The sequence below is a fragment of the Lynx canadensis genome, chromosome A2 (assembly GCF_007474595.2).
Source record: "Lynx canadensis isolate LIC74 chromosome A2, mLynCan4.pri.v2, whole genome shotgun sequence".
In the NCBI taxonomy this organism is placed as follows: domain Eukaryota; kingdom Metazoa; phylum Chordata; class Mammalia; order Carnivora; family Felidae; genus Lynx; species Lynx canadensis.
The window spans coordinates 119,028,124-119,041,402 of record NC_044304.2 but is presented as its reverse complement, the minus strand read 5'-3'; the positions used below and the strand labels follow the sequence as shown (position 1 = coordinate 119,041,402).

The window sequence follows — 13,279 nt, the reverse complement described above, 5'->3', positions numbered from 1 at the left end:
ATAGATCTCACACAAGAGAGCCAGCTTACCTGCAAGAGCTGTTTACATTTATTGTATTTTTCTGTTTTGTCAGCAATTTCTTTGGTCATTTCACAGACTTGTCCCTTTGTTACAATGTCAGAATCTGTCTCAGCTATTAGACAAGAAAATAATATTATCAATTATCAAGACAGAAAATAATATTAAAAATTATTTTGCCCCCATATTATCTTCCTGTTCAAAATAACTTAAAGGTCAGTATACTGTGAGATACAATAAATGGAACAATGAAGGAGAGAAATATTAAAAACATCTAATCATACACTAAATAAAGACAGTATAAACTCTACGTGAGATTTTTTAAAATGTCAGTCTGGCCAGAAACAAGATCACACTCAGTAATGAAAAGTGATTTTTTTAATCAGCTAAAAATAGTTCTTAAATGGCATGCTTGTTCTCTTCATGTAACTGAATACACAGGATAAACAGAAAGCCATACTCTGAGAAAACACTTTATTTTTCTAGTCCTTCATTACTATTCAGTGAGTATTAAGTAACTTACACAACACCACTCTACATACTACAAAAAGTGTAAATAAATAGAAGTCAGGATCCTATTATATAGTGGCTGAACCTGATTAAATATTTAATAGCATGGGAAAATTACAACACATTTAAAAAGTCTAAAACAGCAATTACCCCAAACACTACATTAGGAAATGTATTTTTATATACTTGAGTGCTGACTTCCGTTATTGTCAATCTTTAACATAAAGTGAAAAAAAGAAATTAGGACAAGTGAAAACCTAGACTTAATTCAAATTGTCATGTTCATACATTCACCAGATCTTCCTAATCTATTCTAGAAGTTAATAAACTAATAAAAATTTAACTTGCCCACCAATAGGTATACTAACCACATAGTACCCGGGTCAAAAAAATTAAATGAAAAAAAAAAAAAAGAGAGAGAAACATAAATAGAACAGGAGATTAATCCCCACCCCACCCCCTGCAACAGAACTATACAACTGAATTACCTTAAATGCCTCGAGATTCCACAGATTTAGTGGAATATTAATTAAAAATTCAATTATTGGCTTCTATCCTATAGCCTAACTGCTATAACCATTTAAGCTTACAAACTCCAGCTCATTTAATACTTATGAATATTCTCATGAAGATAAATACTAGTTCACACTCATTTTATCTATTTCACATGTAAGACTTTCTTACTATTAAGCCCCTTACTTTATCTTTGCCTTAATCCTCTCATAAGAATTTTCAGAAGCTCCCTAAGACTCACACACTTGGAATAAGGCAGTATAAATAAGTATCAATACTCATCAAGGCAGGACACTACACAAAATGGCTAAAAGATTTTTACCTGTAGAAGGCTTTACATCTACATTAGAGGCAGTAGTAGCTGGGTCTGTGTTTATTGAAGCATCGTTCACTTTTTGCTGATTTCCGATTTTCTTTGTTAAGACACTGGTGCTATTGGCCTATTCAAAATGTAACAACAAACTGTTATATGAGTTATATTTCCTTCCTTTAGTAATTGTCACATAAAGAAATTCTGAGAAGTCTACAAAGCTGCTATTGTGTCTTAAAGACCAGCAAAGACTAAAGGTAACACCCATCACTTTACTAACTGACCTAAAAGTTACAACAGACAAAAACTTTATTTTGGTTTTCCTTGCCAAATGATCAAACTACTACCAAAGCAAGCCAATCACAGAAATCTCATAGGTCATCTACTACAAAGTCATAATATACTTACAGGCCTCAACCAAAACCCATACATGTGGGTCATACTTAAAGTATATTTTTTCACAAAAGCATTCCTAGCTTACCACATGCATTTCTGTGTAAATATCATCTGTATCAATACAGTATACAAATAAAAGTCTTTATAGCAAATTTTGTTTGCAGAGGGAACTTGGTATCATTTTCAACCGCAGGTTTTAAATGTGTTTCTTTACTTCCAGCATTCCATTACATAGCAAACCTTATATTTGAGTACAATTTAAGGACCCACATTAAAACACACACCAAGGGGCACCTGGATGGCTCAGTTAAGCATCCAACTCTTAAATTAGCCTTGGGTCACGATCCCAAGGTCATGGGATTGAGCCCCACAGCAGGCTCTGCACGAAGCGTGGCACCTGCTTGAGATAGTCTCTCTCTCTCTCCTCCATCCCCACCAATGGCACATGCAGCATGCCCTCTCAAATAAATAAATCACACACCAAAACAGAAACAATTTCTTTGTTTTCATTAAATCTGCTTACCCTCTCAGATGGAATACACAACAGTTAGCTACATTAACTCTTCCTAGTCTAGTGGCTATGACTAGGATGGAAGAACCCAATAATGACAACGAGAAACCATCTTTGACTCTGAGGATAACCAACAGTGAACCCCACTGAGGACAGGCATCAGTCACAGGAGGGATTCAATATGTACAGAGTTTTTAAGTGAAGACATTTAACAAGAACTTAGAGGGAAACGGTCAAGAAAGAGGGCCTTCCCTCCCTGTTTTCCCCTGCTGCTGCCCTTGCTTCCTTTCTTGGGTTTCCAGCACATAAAAATTTCAAATTTAAACCAACATATATCATTACAAACATTAGGCCAATCACTTCAATTCATGCAGAGATAAATTATATTCAAAAGGTTGATATTTAGAGTATTATAAATTTTTTTTTAATATTTTTTTCAACGTTTATTTTATTTTTGGGGGGACAGAGAGAGAGAGAGAGCATGAACGGGGGAGGGTCAGAGAGAGAGGGAGACACAGAATCGGAAACAGGCTCCAGGCTCCGAGCCATCAGCCCAGAGCCTGATGCGGGGCTCGAACTCACGGACCGCGAGATCGTGACCTGGCCGAAGTCGGACGCTTAACCGACTGCGCCACCCAGGCGCCCCTAGAGTATTATAAATTTGGGGGTGCCAGGCTGGGTCAGTCAGAAGAGTACACAACTCTTGACGTTGAGGTTGTTGAGTTTGAGCCCCGTGTGGGGTGTAGAGATTAGTTAAATAAATAAAACTTTAGACTACTATAAATTTGATTTGTAAACAAAAATACTGATAAAGGAACTATTCGGTAAGAATTCAATTGTCCTTACTGATTGGTCTGAAAGTTTGTTTATTTGTTTTTGGAGCCTCTGGCATTCCTTGAATTTTTCTTTATAATGATCTGCTGCCATTTGAAGACGAAGTTTCAAATCTTCAACTTCTCTTCTCAGTTCGTGTTCTAGTGTATCAGACTTTTCCTATGAGAAAAATAAAAGATAAAAATCTCCTATCTCACATGTAATAGTAAATCCCAACTTCCTTTTACTTTTTTCTTTCTGGCTTCTAGTTTTTATTTGTTTTGGAGTTTGGGCAACAGAGCCACATTAGCTCCTAATAAATCTAGCTTTATATTCTTAGGACTAAGGTTCATTAAAAAACTAAAGAAGAACAATCCCCCTCCTGAGGAATAAGTACTACCCTGTTAAATAACCATAATACCACTTTATGAAGCTAATAAATAAAAAATTCCAAACAAAGCAATATATACCTGACATCAGAAAGTTTAATAACAGAGCAGTTCTTACTAACCATTAAGCATTTGCCTACTTAAGTTTTTCTTAAAGTTTACATTAATTTCAACCCAAAAAGTTACAATGACTAAACAAAATGAATGGAAATTTAAATTTCTGTGATCAGGAATCTGACCTTATTCTGACATAACCCAATCTATTTTGTAAGTTCTAGTGAGCTTTTGATCAAAATGAAAATTCAAAATTGGCCCACTTTACCTGGTCTTTTTTCACAACATTTAGTTTAAGTTCTGCCACTGCATCAGCTAACTGCTTTTTTACTTTCTCATTTTCCAAGCGTGCAGTATGCAGATCTGCCATTGTTTTATCTCTCACATTTACAGCATCACTAAGTTCTTTAGCCAGAAAGACAATTTCCTGCCGAGTTGCCTGAACCTGTTCCTCTGCTTTACGAAGTTGCTCCTTTAAAAGAAAAGTATCTTCCTGAAGAAAAGCAGATAAATACGTTAGCAACGAAACCATTAAAGTAAAAACAGTAGCAGAAACAAGTTTTACTCATATTTCAACAGATCAAAGTTTTAAATTAAACACTGGTTTTCTACTCATGACTTAAAATAGAGAAGTCTATTAAAAAAAACTTATGATAGGACTTTGTGTTAGAATCCCCAGATAACAATCCAATGCACTCAGTATCTCTACCACATTAAACACATGTAAACTTAAGTTGATAAGTCAAGCAACATGCCCAATATTTAAATCCCTGGTTAAAAAGAAATTTGAATGAAAGTTCCTGTCCCCCAAAATCTCTAACAGCTAGAACTACTTACTGACTCACACTTTTTGATTACCAATAAAAATAATTTCAAAAACTTCTCTGTAATTACAAAAATTTTGGTTAAGTTTCCTATTAACTAACCGAAAACATATCCGATATAATATTCATATACCATATCGTTATGAAACCACAGGGCAGATTTAAAACTTAGTTCTAAAAATAAAACATTTGATACACAAATATCAAAGTTGAGACAATGGGAAGATAAAAAAGTAATCAGCCCCTCTTACCTAACCTAAAAGTATCTTAAAAAGTTAAAATTACTGTTAAGAAAAAAAAAAGAGAAAAAAAGTTTAAATTGCCATAGTAAAATTATTTCCTTTAATATTATGAGCCCAACACATCTAGTTTCCTATTTTTTATCTTTGTACTACAAATAATATGAACTGAGAAAAAGTGCAATCCATTCTTGGTTTTTAAATTGTTAGCTCCTGGGGCGCATGGGTGGTTCAGTTCGTTAACCATTCAACTTCGGTTCAGGTCATGATCTCACAGTTCGTGAGTTCGAGCCCTGCATCAGGGTCTCTGCTGTCAGCACAGAGCCCACTTCGGATCCTCTGTCTCCCTCACTCTGCCCCTACCACACTCACATGCGCACACTCTCTCTCTCTCTCAAAATAAATAAACATTTTTAAAAAACTGTTAGCTCCTTAGAAGGAAATATAAAGGATTATGTACACTGAGGTGAAGAAAATATTTGTAGATACAACATTAACAGATCTAACTATGTAAATATCATCAGCAAAAGAGCAACAATAAAACTAGTAGAAGAAAATGTTTGGAATATAAAATTATTTTCTAATCAGCATTTTTTCAAATCAAAAAACTCTAACCACAAAAAAACCCCAAAAATTGGAGAAAGGCATAACCATGAAATTTTTAAAAATTGTTTATTTTTGAGAGACAGAGCATGAGCAGGAGAGGGGCAGAGAGAGAGGGAGACACAGAATGGGAAGCAGGCTCCAGGCTCTGAGCTGGGAGCACAGGGCCCGACGCAGGGCTCGAACACATGACCATGAAAACAATGACCTGAGCTGAAGTCAGACACCTAACTAAGCCATCCAGGCACCCCTACCGTGAACTTTTTCTTAAAAGACAGAAATGGCCATTATGCATACAAAAAAAAAAAAAATACTCCACTCATCAACAAAGAAGTTAAAACAAACATCAATTTCTTTCAATTAACAAAGATTAAAAAACAGGAATACTCCAATATTCAGATGACTTTAGGGTAATTAGCAAATTCATGAACGGTTAGGCTTATGTACATGTAGCTGGTGTAAAGTTTTTCACCAGATTTTTATAACATTCATCAACACCTTGAAAAATCACACAGGTTTTGATCTAGCAATTTTATTTTTATGAGTTTCCAAGAAAATTAATAAAAGGTATGGACATTAAATTTAGCTTTACAGGGATTCAGTACAATATTAAAATAATGAAAAATTATTTAAAACCGAGAATATCTAATATGAGAATTTATTATAAATTCTATTATATATCCTTCACACGATGGAAGTCTGTGCTACCATCACAAACACTAGTAAATACAAATGCTGGGGTATTAATTTTTTTGAAAAGCAATTTGAAAATAACTAATTTTTTCTTGATATATACACGTGCCTAGATATTTGTACAAGGATGATGTTTGCATAAGCGGCATGCTTATAAAAGCTAAGGACTGTACACAACTAAAAAACAATTACATACACAGCTATTAAATTTTTTTTTTTTTTCAACGTTTATTTATTTTTTGGGACAGAGAGAGACAGAGCATGAACGGGGGAGGGGCAGAGAGAGAGGGAGACACAGCATCGGAAACAGGCTCCAGGCTCTGAGCCATCAGCCCAGAGCCCGACGCGGGGCTCGAACTCACGGACCGCGAGATCGTGACCTGGCTGAAGTCGGACGCTTAACCGACTGCGCCACCCAGGCGCCCCCATACACAGCTATTAAACGAGGGATACTATACAGCTGTTATAGTGAATGAGAAAGATCTATATGCGTTCTCATACAAGATGTCCAGATTTTCCATAAAAAAATTTTTTAAGAGGTTTTGGAACACTGTTATAAATATTCTAATTTTTTATAAAATGTAAATTTTAGGGGTGCCTGAGTGGCTCATTCGGTTAAGCGGCCAACTTCGGCTCAGGTCATGTTCTCATGGTTCATGAGAAATAAATATAAAGCTCTTTATATATCCAAAAAAAAAAAAGTAAATCAATGATTAATTAGGACTGGGGGGAGGGGGAGAAGCAAATGAGAATATGGAGTAACTGCTAATGGGTACGGTTTCTTTGGGGGGTAATAAAAATATTCCTAAATTTACTGCAGTATTAGTTGTATAACTCTGTGAATACACTGAAAACCATTAAACTACACATTTTAAATGACAAAAAAAGGTGCAAAAAAGTATGTATATAGCATGGCACCTATTTTTAAGAGTGTGTATGTATGCACATGCTTATTTTTGCAAAAAGAGAAGGATAAACTAAAAACTAATGGGAAATCGTTACATATGTGTATATGTAAAAAAAAAAAAAAAAGGTTTTTTTAGGGAAGAGACAGTAAATATTTTTGTAATTATTTTCACTTTTGAATGATGCAACTATTTAACATATTCCAAACACAAGACTCAATCAAAAGATTTAAAGAATAGGGGCGCCTGGGTGGCTCTGTCAGTTAAGCATCCGACTTCAGCTCAGGTCATGATCTCATGGTCTGTTGAGTTCGAGGCCCATGTCGAGCTCTGTGCTGACAGCATGGGGCTTGGAGCCTGCTTCCGATTCTGCGTGTCCCTTTCTCTCTGCCCCTCCCCAGCTCTGCTTACTCTCTCTCTCAAAAATAAACATTAAAAAAAAAAGCTAAGAAAGAATACCTACTAATAAGTGTAAAAGAAAAATTTTTAAGTGACCATTTTGTAATCATTAATTTAATAATAACTGATGCAGGTGAGGATCATTAAGGGATCAAAAATACTGGGTGAAAAGCTATTGGCATTACAGGATGTTACCATAATCTCAAAGTATTACCCTACATATTACTCAGTAATCACAAAGAGGGGGAAAGCACCCATATAATGAATTCAGGCAGACACAACTTTAAACAAATGATTAATGTTACATCAACATTATGTGACATTTGGTATTGATGCAAAATAATGTACAAGACATCATCTATTTAGGCTTTTTCTTGCCAAAAATGTATTACCTAAATCTAGCTTTGAGGAAACAATAAATAAATCTAGATTACAAACCATCTTCTCAGACAAGCCTGAATTCTTCAAAAATATCAGTATCATAAAAGGTGTATAGGGACCCTATTCTAGATTAGAGCAAAAACACAACAATAATCAAATGAATGTGTGGATCTTTACCACCAGGTCAAGAAACTGTAAAGGTTATATATAAATATATAGTGGGGGGGGGGAGTGGTGGCGGCCCCTGGGTGGCTCAGTCAGTTAAGCATCTGACTCTCAGTTTTGGCTCAGGTCATGATCTCGTGGTTTCTTGAGTTCTAGCCCTATGTCAGGCTCTGTGCTGACAGTGCAGAACCTGCCTGGGATTCTCTCTCTCCCCTCTCCCTGTCCTCCTCTCTCTGCCTCTCCCCTACTCATGCTCTCTGTGTCTCTGTTACAAGTTTTAAATAAACTTAAAACGCTTTATAAAAAATATACACTTGGGATAATTTGATTATACTAAAACTGTATTATGAATGAGTATTATCAACGTTAAATTTCTTAGGTATGATCATGGTTTTATGGTTATACAGAATAATGAACCACAACTGTAGATAGGGAAGACATGCTAAAATATCTAGGGTGTGATATCATAATGCCTGCAACTGACTTCAAATGACTCAGAGAAAAAAAGGTCATACAAATGGGGAGATAAAGATGGCAAAATATTTGAGGATACATGTTTTCGTTGTTCTGTTCTTCCAACTTCTCTGTAAAACTGAACTTTTTCAAAAGAAAAGGTTGGGAAAAGGGAAGGTTAAAAATAAAAAACAAAGAATATTGCATACATTTAATAGACACAGGTTTTACAATCTTCAAACACGTATCACAAAAATACTTACCTTACTTGAAGTTGTAAGCAAGAATGTCCTTTGCAGATTTTCCTTTTCAGCCAAACAGAACTGCAGCCTGCCAATCTCTTCTTTAAAATGAGTAATCATGCTTTCTTTATTCCCATCTAAATTCTTTAGAGTCTGGACCTCTGACACAAGCTTCGTATTTTCTATTTCGGTATTCTTCAAATGTACCTGTTAACAGTGCTTGAAAATGTCAAGAATATCCTAACTCCATAACCTAAATTACTCAAATTTCAAAATACCACTGTTTAGCCCAATTATGATCAAGTAATGGGAAGACCTACTAGACCAGGAGTCAGGAGACCCAAGTTGTACCAAATAACTAGCTAATATGTGGGAACAGAACATAACCTTTCTAAGCTTTTTTGTTGTTGTAAATTTTCCATAGAGATTATATCTAAGGTCTAACAATATTACCTCATCTCTGAAGTTTTCTCCTTCGATTAATGCTTTTTTTTTTTTTTTTTAAGATTTTTAAGTTCTCTTTAAAAATGCAAATCAATTTGGTTGCTGTTGGGGGAACAAATTATTGTTATATAGTCAGATACAAAGGTATGGCGAGATTCTGGAAAACTAAACGGGTACATTCAAGAACAACATCTTAAGCAATTCAATTTCTGGCTGGTGAGAAGTACTGTCATTTACTTCCTGTGTGCCTAAAAATATATTTGATTCATTAACTCAACTATATTAATTTTCCCAGGAACTTTGGCAGCAGCTTGCCCATTAACAGATGCACAAGTCAAATTCCATAACTGAAATTATAAAGAGTATAGATATCTAGTTTTCACTATAAAGAGTATCTTGCTTTGGTTAAGAGTACCAGAGAGAAATGAATTGACATACTTTTCACACTTGACTCTAAATGTGTGACTAATGAAACACTAATTCCTGCTCACAAGGATGGAAAAAAACTCCAGGAGTCTCTGGGTGGCTCAGTCAGTTGAGTGTCCAACTCTTGGTTTTGGCTCAGGCCATGATCTCGCTCACAGTTCATGGGACCAAGCTCCACATCGGGTTCTGTGATGACAGCACAGAGCCTGCTTGGGATGTTCTGTCTCTCTCTGCCCCTCCCCACTGCTCTCTCTCAAAGTAAATAAATGTTAAAAATAATAATAATAAAAATAGCAAAGCATTCCAGATTCTCTGAAGGTGTCACCAGCCAAGACCTTTGCAGCATCACTTTAGAAACACTATCTAATTTTCATAATTACCAGCTCAAGTGTTTTATCAATTCCTCTAAATTCTGATAGGACAGGGATGGGTCATATGATCTAATGGGGGCTGAGGAGAGAGACAAAAGTAATCTCTCTGGTTATTTTTATAAACAATATGGAAAGGAAAGCATGTTTCTGAGGTTAAAAGTAGAACACGATGTCTTATCACACTAAATGGAGACTCCTTTCCATAAAAAAGAAAAACCACAAAACAAAAGTCTCTAAGGAAGAGTTTTACTTCCAGTTTTGGGGAAACACACAAATGAAATACTGTTTGGAATGCTGGGAGGTTGGGGCAGAGTGTATTCAAATGAAGAGTTCAATGTCACTTTGATCCCTACTGATAATGCTTACAGAAAACTTGGAGATATTATCACACTATAAAAGAATAAATCCCCAAGACACCTCATTCTTTCTCTTCCTTCCAGATACGAAGTCTTTTAGCAAAGGACTTGTCATTCAGGTGTAAAACAGACACAGAAAGTGAAAAAAAGCACAAGACCTAAGGGAGAAACAATTTAGAGCTGTAAAGGAAAAATAAATTTTGGATTTGCCCTAAAATGTGCTTACCAATCCTCTACAAACACCACAAGTCCTATTCTAATAACAGAAAGAAAAGAAAGGCAGTATGAAAAATGACCATTTTAAGGATAGGTCTCTTCTCTTTCCAATAACTTGTCCTTGTTATTATCATTCACTGGACCTCTCCACCATCACTGGTTTACTTAGGATATTCCCAAACCCTTCCCAGTACTAACTAGTCTGCCTTCAGAATTCATTTTATTACTGAATTGAAGTGACTGAAGACATAGACATTGTATTTCTCTTATTATCTCCCACTGTGCTAACAAGAAAACGACACGGAAAGCACTTTATCCACAGAGAAATAATGCTCAGGTCTTTTCCTGGCAAAAAACCTGAAATCCTCTCAGTGAAATTCACAGTAACATTGAGTAAAAAATTATGAGATGCCAGATTTTCACTTTGTTAAAAAATGCTTTATAACTTTAAAAGTTTAAGCTGCATTTTTGGAGAGTGTTTGCAAAAACACTACGTCAACAGTAACCCAACTACATCAATTTCTCTAGGTATCTGTATTATTTCCCTTTTTCACAAAATCTTGTTCAAAAATCAAACATTACTTTGAGATATATATTCTTATAAAGGGTCAAATCATAAAACCACCTACAAGTGAATCATCACCATTTTTCTTCCTGTTTTGAGAGTGACACACATGCACACACACACGCTCTGGGGATAAGCTATTCAAGAAATAAAATGAGTATAATCCATGGCATGTAAAACGTCCCCATCCATGCTCTCTGCTCTAAGTTGCATGGTGGATTCAATATTTTTTTTTTATTTTTATCTTCCTAAAAAACCAAAACGAAACAAACAAAAAAAACCCAACAACAAACCACCACCACCACCACAAATAAAAAGGAAAAAAACACTGGCAATACAAATCATATTCCAGTTTCTACATGCAAACTGTAGGTCTCAAATACTAAATATATTATACGCACAGGTGTAGGTTTTTCTCTAATCAAATATATACCACAATACATAAGCGAGCCCTTTTCTAATCTAATCAAGAGACTGAATCTCTCCAAATAATACTGACTTAACTCAAAAAGTTCTTGAAATTCCTCATCTGGAACTGCCTTCAAGAACTGCTGAGCACCTGGGTGGCTCAGTTGGTTGAGCATCTGACTTCAGCTAAGGTCATGATCTCGAGGCTCGTGAGTTCGAGCCGTCCGTCGGGCTCTGGGCTGACAGCTCAGAGCCTGGAGTCTGCTTGTTCTTCTGTGTCTCCCTCTCTCTCTACCCCTAACCCAGTCGCATTCTGTCTCTCTCTCAAAAATAAACAAACATTAAAAAAAAAAACCTGCTAAGATAAGAACACTTAAGATAAACATGTCTCAATTTATATCCACAACATTATTGATATTTAGGCTAACCATTCTATTTCAGAATCATTTAAAAATGAAGAACAATTTCAAAAGGTAATGATCTGTCAGATTTCTTAAATTATTTTTTAACGTTTATTTATTTTTGAGATGGAGACTGACAGATCATGAGCAGGGGAGGGGCAGAGAGAGGGAGACACAGAATCCAAAACAGGTTTCAGGCTCCAAGCTGTCATCACAGAGTCTGATGTGGGGCTCAAACTCACAGACCACACGATCATGACTGAGTGGAAGTCGGACACTTAACTGAGCCACTCAGGCACCCCAGAAAGATTATTTTTTAAAATGACATTCTCTGAAGATTATTCTAAAAGTCAAACTCTGAAACATAATGATCATCACAGAAATAAATTAATGTTCTAAGATTTATATGTTCTTAAAGGGGAAAACAATTAGGTTTTATAAATTCTAATAAATAAGTATCTTGTTACAGTATTAAATCTCTTTGACTTATCATGTATTACCTGCTAAGCAACTAAAATACCAGCAAATTCCCTGAAAACTTTTAGGGACTATACACCATGGGGTAGTCTTAAGGTCTTAAGGTAGTCTTAAGGTCTCCTTAAGTGTTGACTGTACCAAGTGACTTGTCTTTAATGAATAAGACAAAGTAGAAGCACCAGCATACAACTTTGCTGGCTAGGTCACAAAGTGCACTGGGACCTCCTCCTTGCTCTCTCTTGGATAGCTCACTCCAAGGGAAACGGACTGCCATGTTGTGAAAACATTCAAGCAGCCACTGAGGAGGCCACACAACAAGAAATTGAAGGACATCCTGCCAAAAGTCATTTGCATGAGCCACCCTGACAGATCCTCTGGTTCCAATCAAGCCTTTAAGCTGACTGCAGCCCTTACCAACATCCTAACTGCAACTGACCAGGAGACCCTGAGCCAGAACCACGTAGCTAAGCTGCTCCCAAATCCCTAACCACTAAGTTTTGCGATCACTTGTTACACAGCAAGAGATAACGAATAGAAATGGAAAGAATAAACTACCTTATAAAGTTCCTTCTCATCCTTTTCGGTCTTCAATTGACATTCCAGTTGTTCTCTTTCACACTGTGTCTTCCTGAGTTTATCCTTTAAACTGAATTAAAGTAACATTAATACAGACCCAAAAAAACCTTCTTTAAAACATTTTTGGAACATAAAGTTATTTTTTAAAACCGTCAGAAATACCTGTCTAATTCAGTTTCTTTTTCGATCGCTTTATGTGTCACTGACACAATATCTTCCTCAAGCTGGAGAGCTTTGGACGTAGCATCATTGTATCTCTTCTTAAACTCTTCATTTTCTGTTCTTAAACTTTGTGATACTTCAACAAGACCCTTAGAAACAACAAGGAGTATTTTGGGAAACGTAATTTCTATGACAAATTTGCAAATCTTTAAGAAATCTATGTATTCTTAAATTGTTAATCCCACATTTGTCCCCTCTAAAGTTTATAAACTAGATTAAAAACTAAACCTGAAACTGAAATATACATTCAACTTTATATATACCAAATGAAACAATTATTAATTTCCTTTCCAGACTTCTCAACCAATTGTTGATTTCACAAACTTCTCCACCAGAGGGCAGGCAACAAAAAATGAGAGAAAACATTTTAAACTGGTCACTTTCATTTTTGACATCCTG

The 13,279-nt window shown here is 35.7% G+C and overlaps 1 protein-coding gene across 4 annotated transcripts in view; it reads right to left on the bottom strand.

Moving 5' to 3' along the window:
* The window catches only part of TAX1BP1 (Tax1 binding protein 1), a 92,161-nt gene that overhangs the window by 37,708 nt on the left and 41,174 nt on the right, over positions 1-13,279 (bottom strand). For all 4 annotated transcript variants that reach the window (XM_030308151.2, XM_030308152.2, XM_030308153.2 and 1 more), the window contains exons 6-12: positions 12,821-12,969; positions 12,638-12,728; positions 8,440-8,625; positions 3,783-4,007; positions 3,105-3,251; positions 1,364-1,481; positions 30-133 (exon numbers count right to left, since the gene is read on the bottom strand). In XM_030308151.2, coding sequence (XP_030164011.1) covers positions 30-133; positions 1,364-1,481; positions 3,105-3,251; positions 3,783-4,007; positions 8,440-8,625; positions 12,638-12,728; positions 12,821-12,969 — 1,020 coding nt within the window. The remainder of the gene's footprint in view (positions 1-29; positions 134-1,363; positions 1,482-3,104; positions 3,252-3,782; positions 4,008-8,439; positions 8,626-12,637; positions 12,729-12,820; positions 12,970-13,279) is intronic.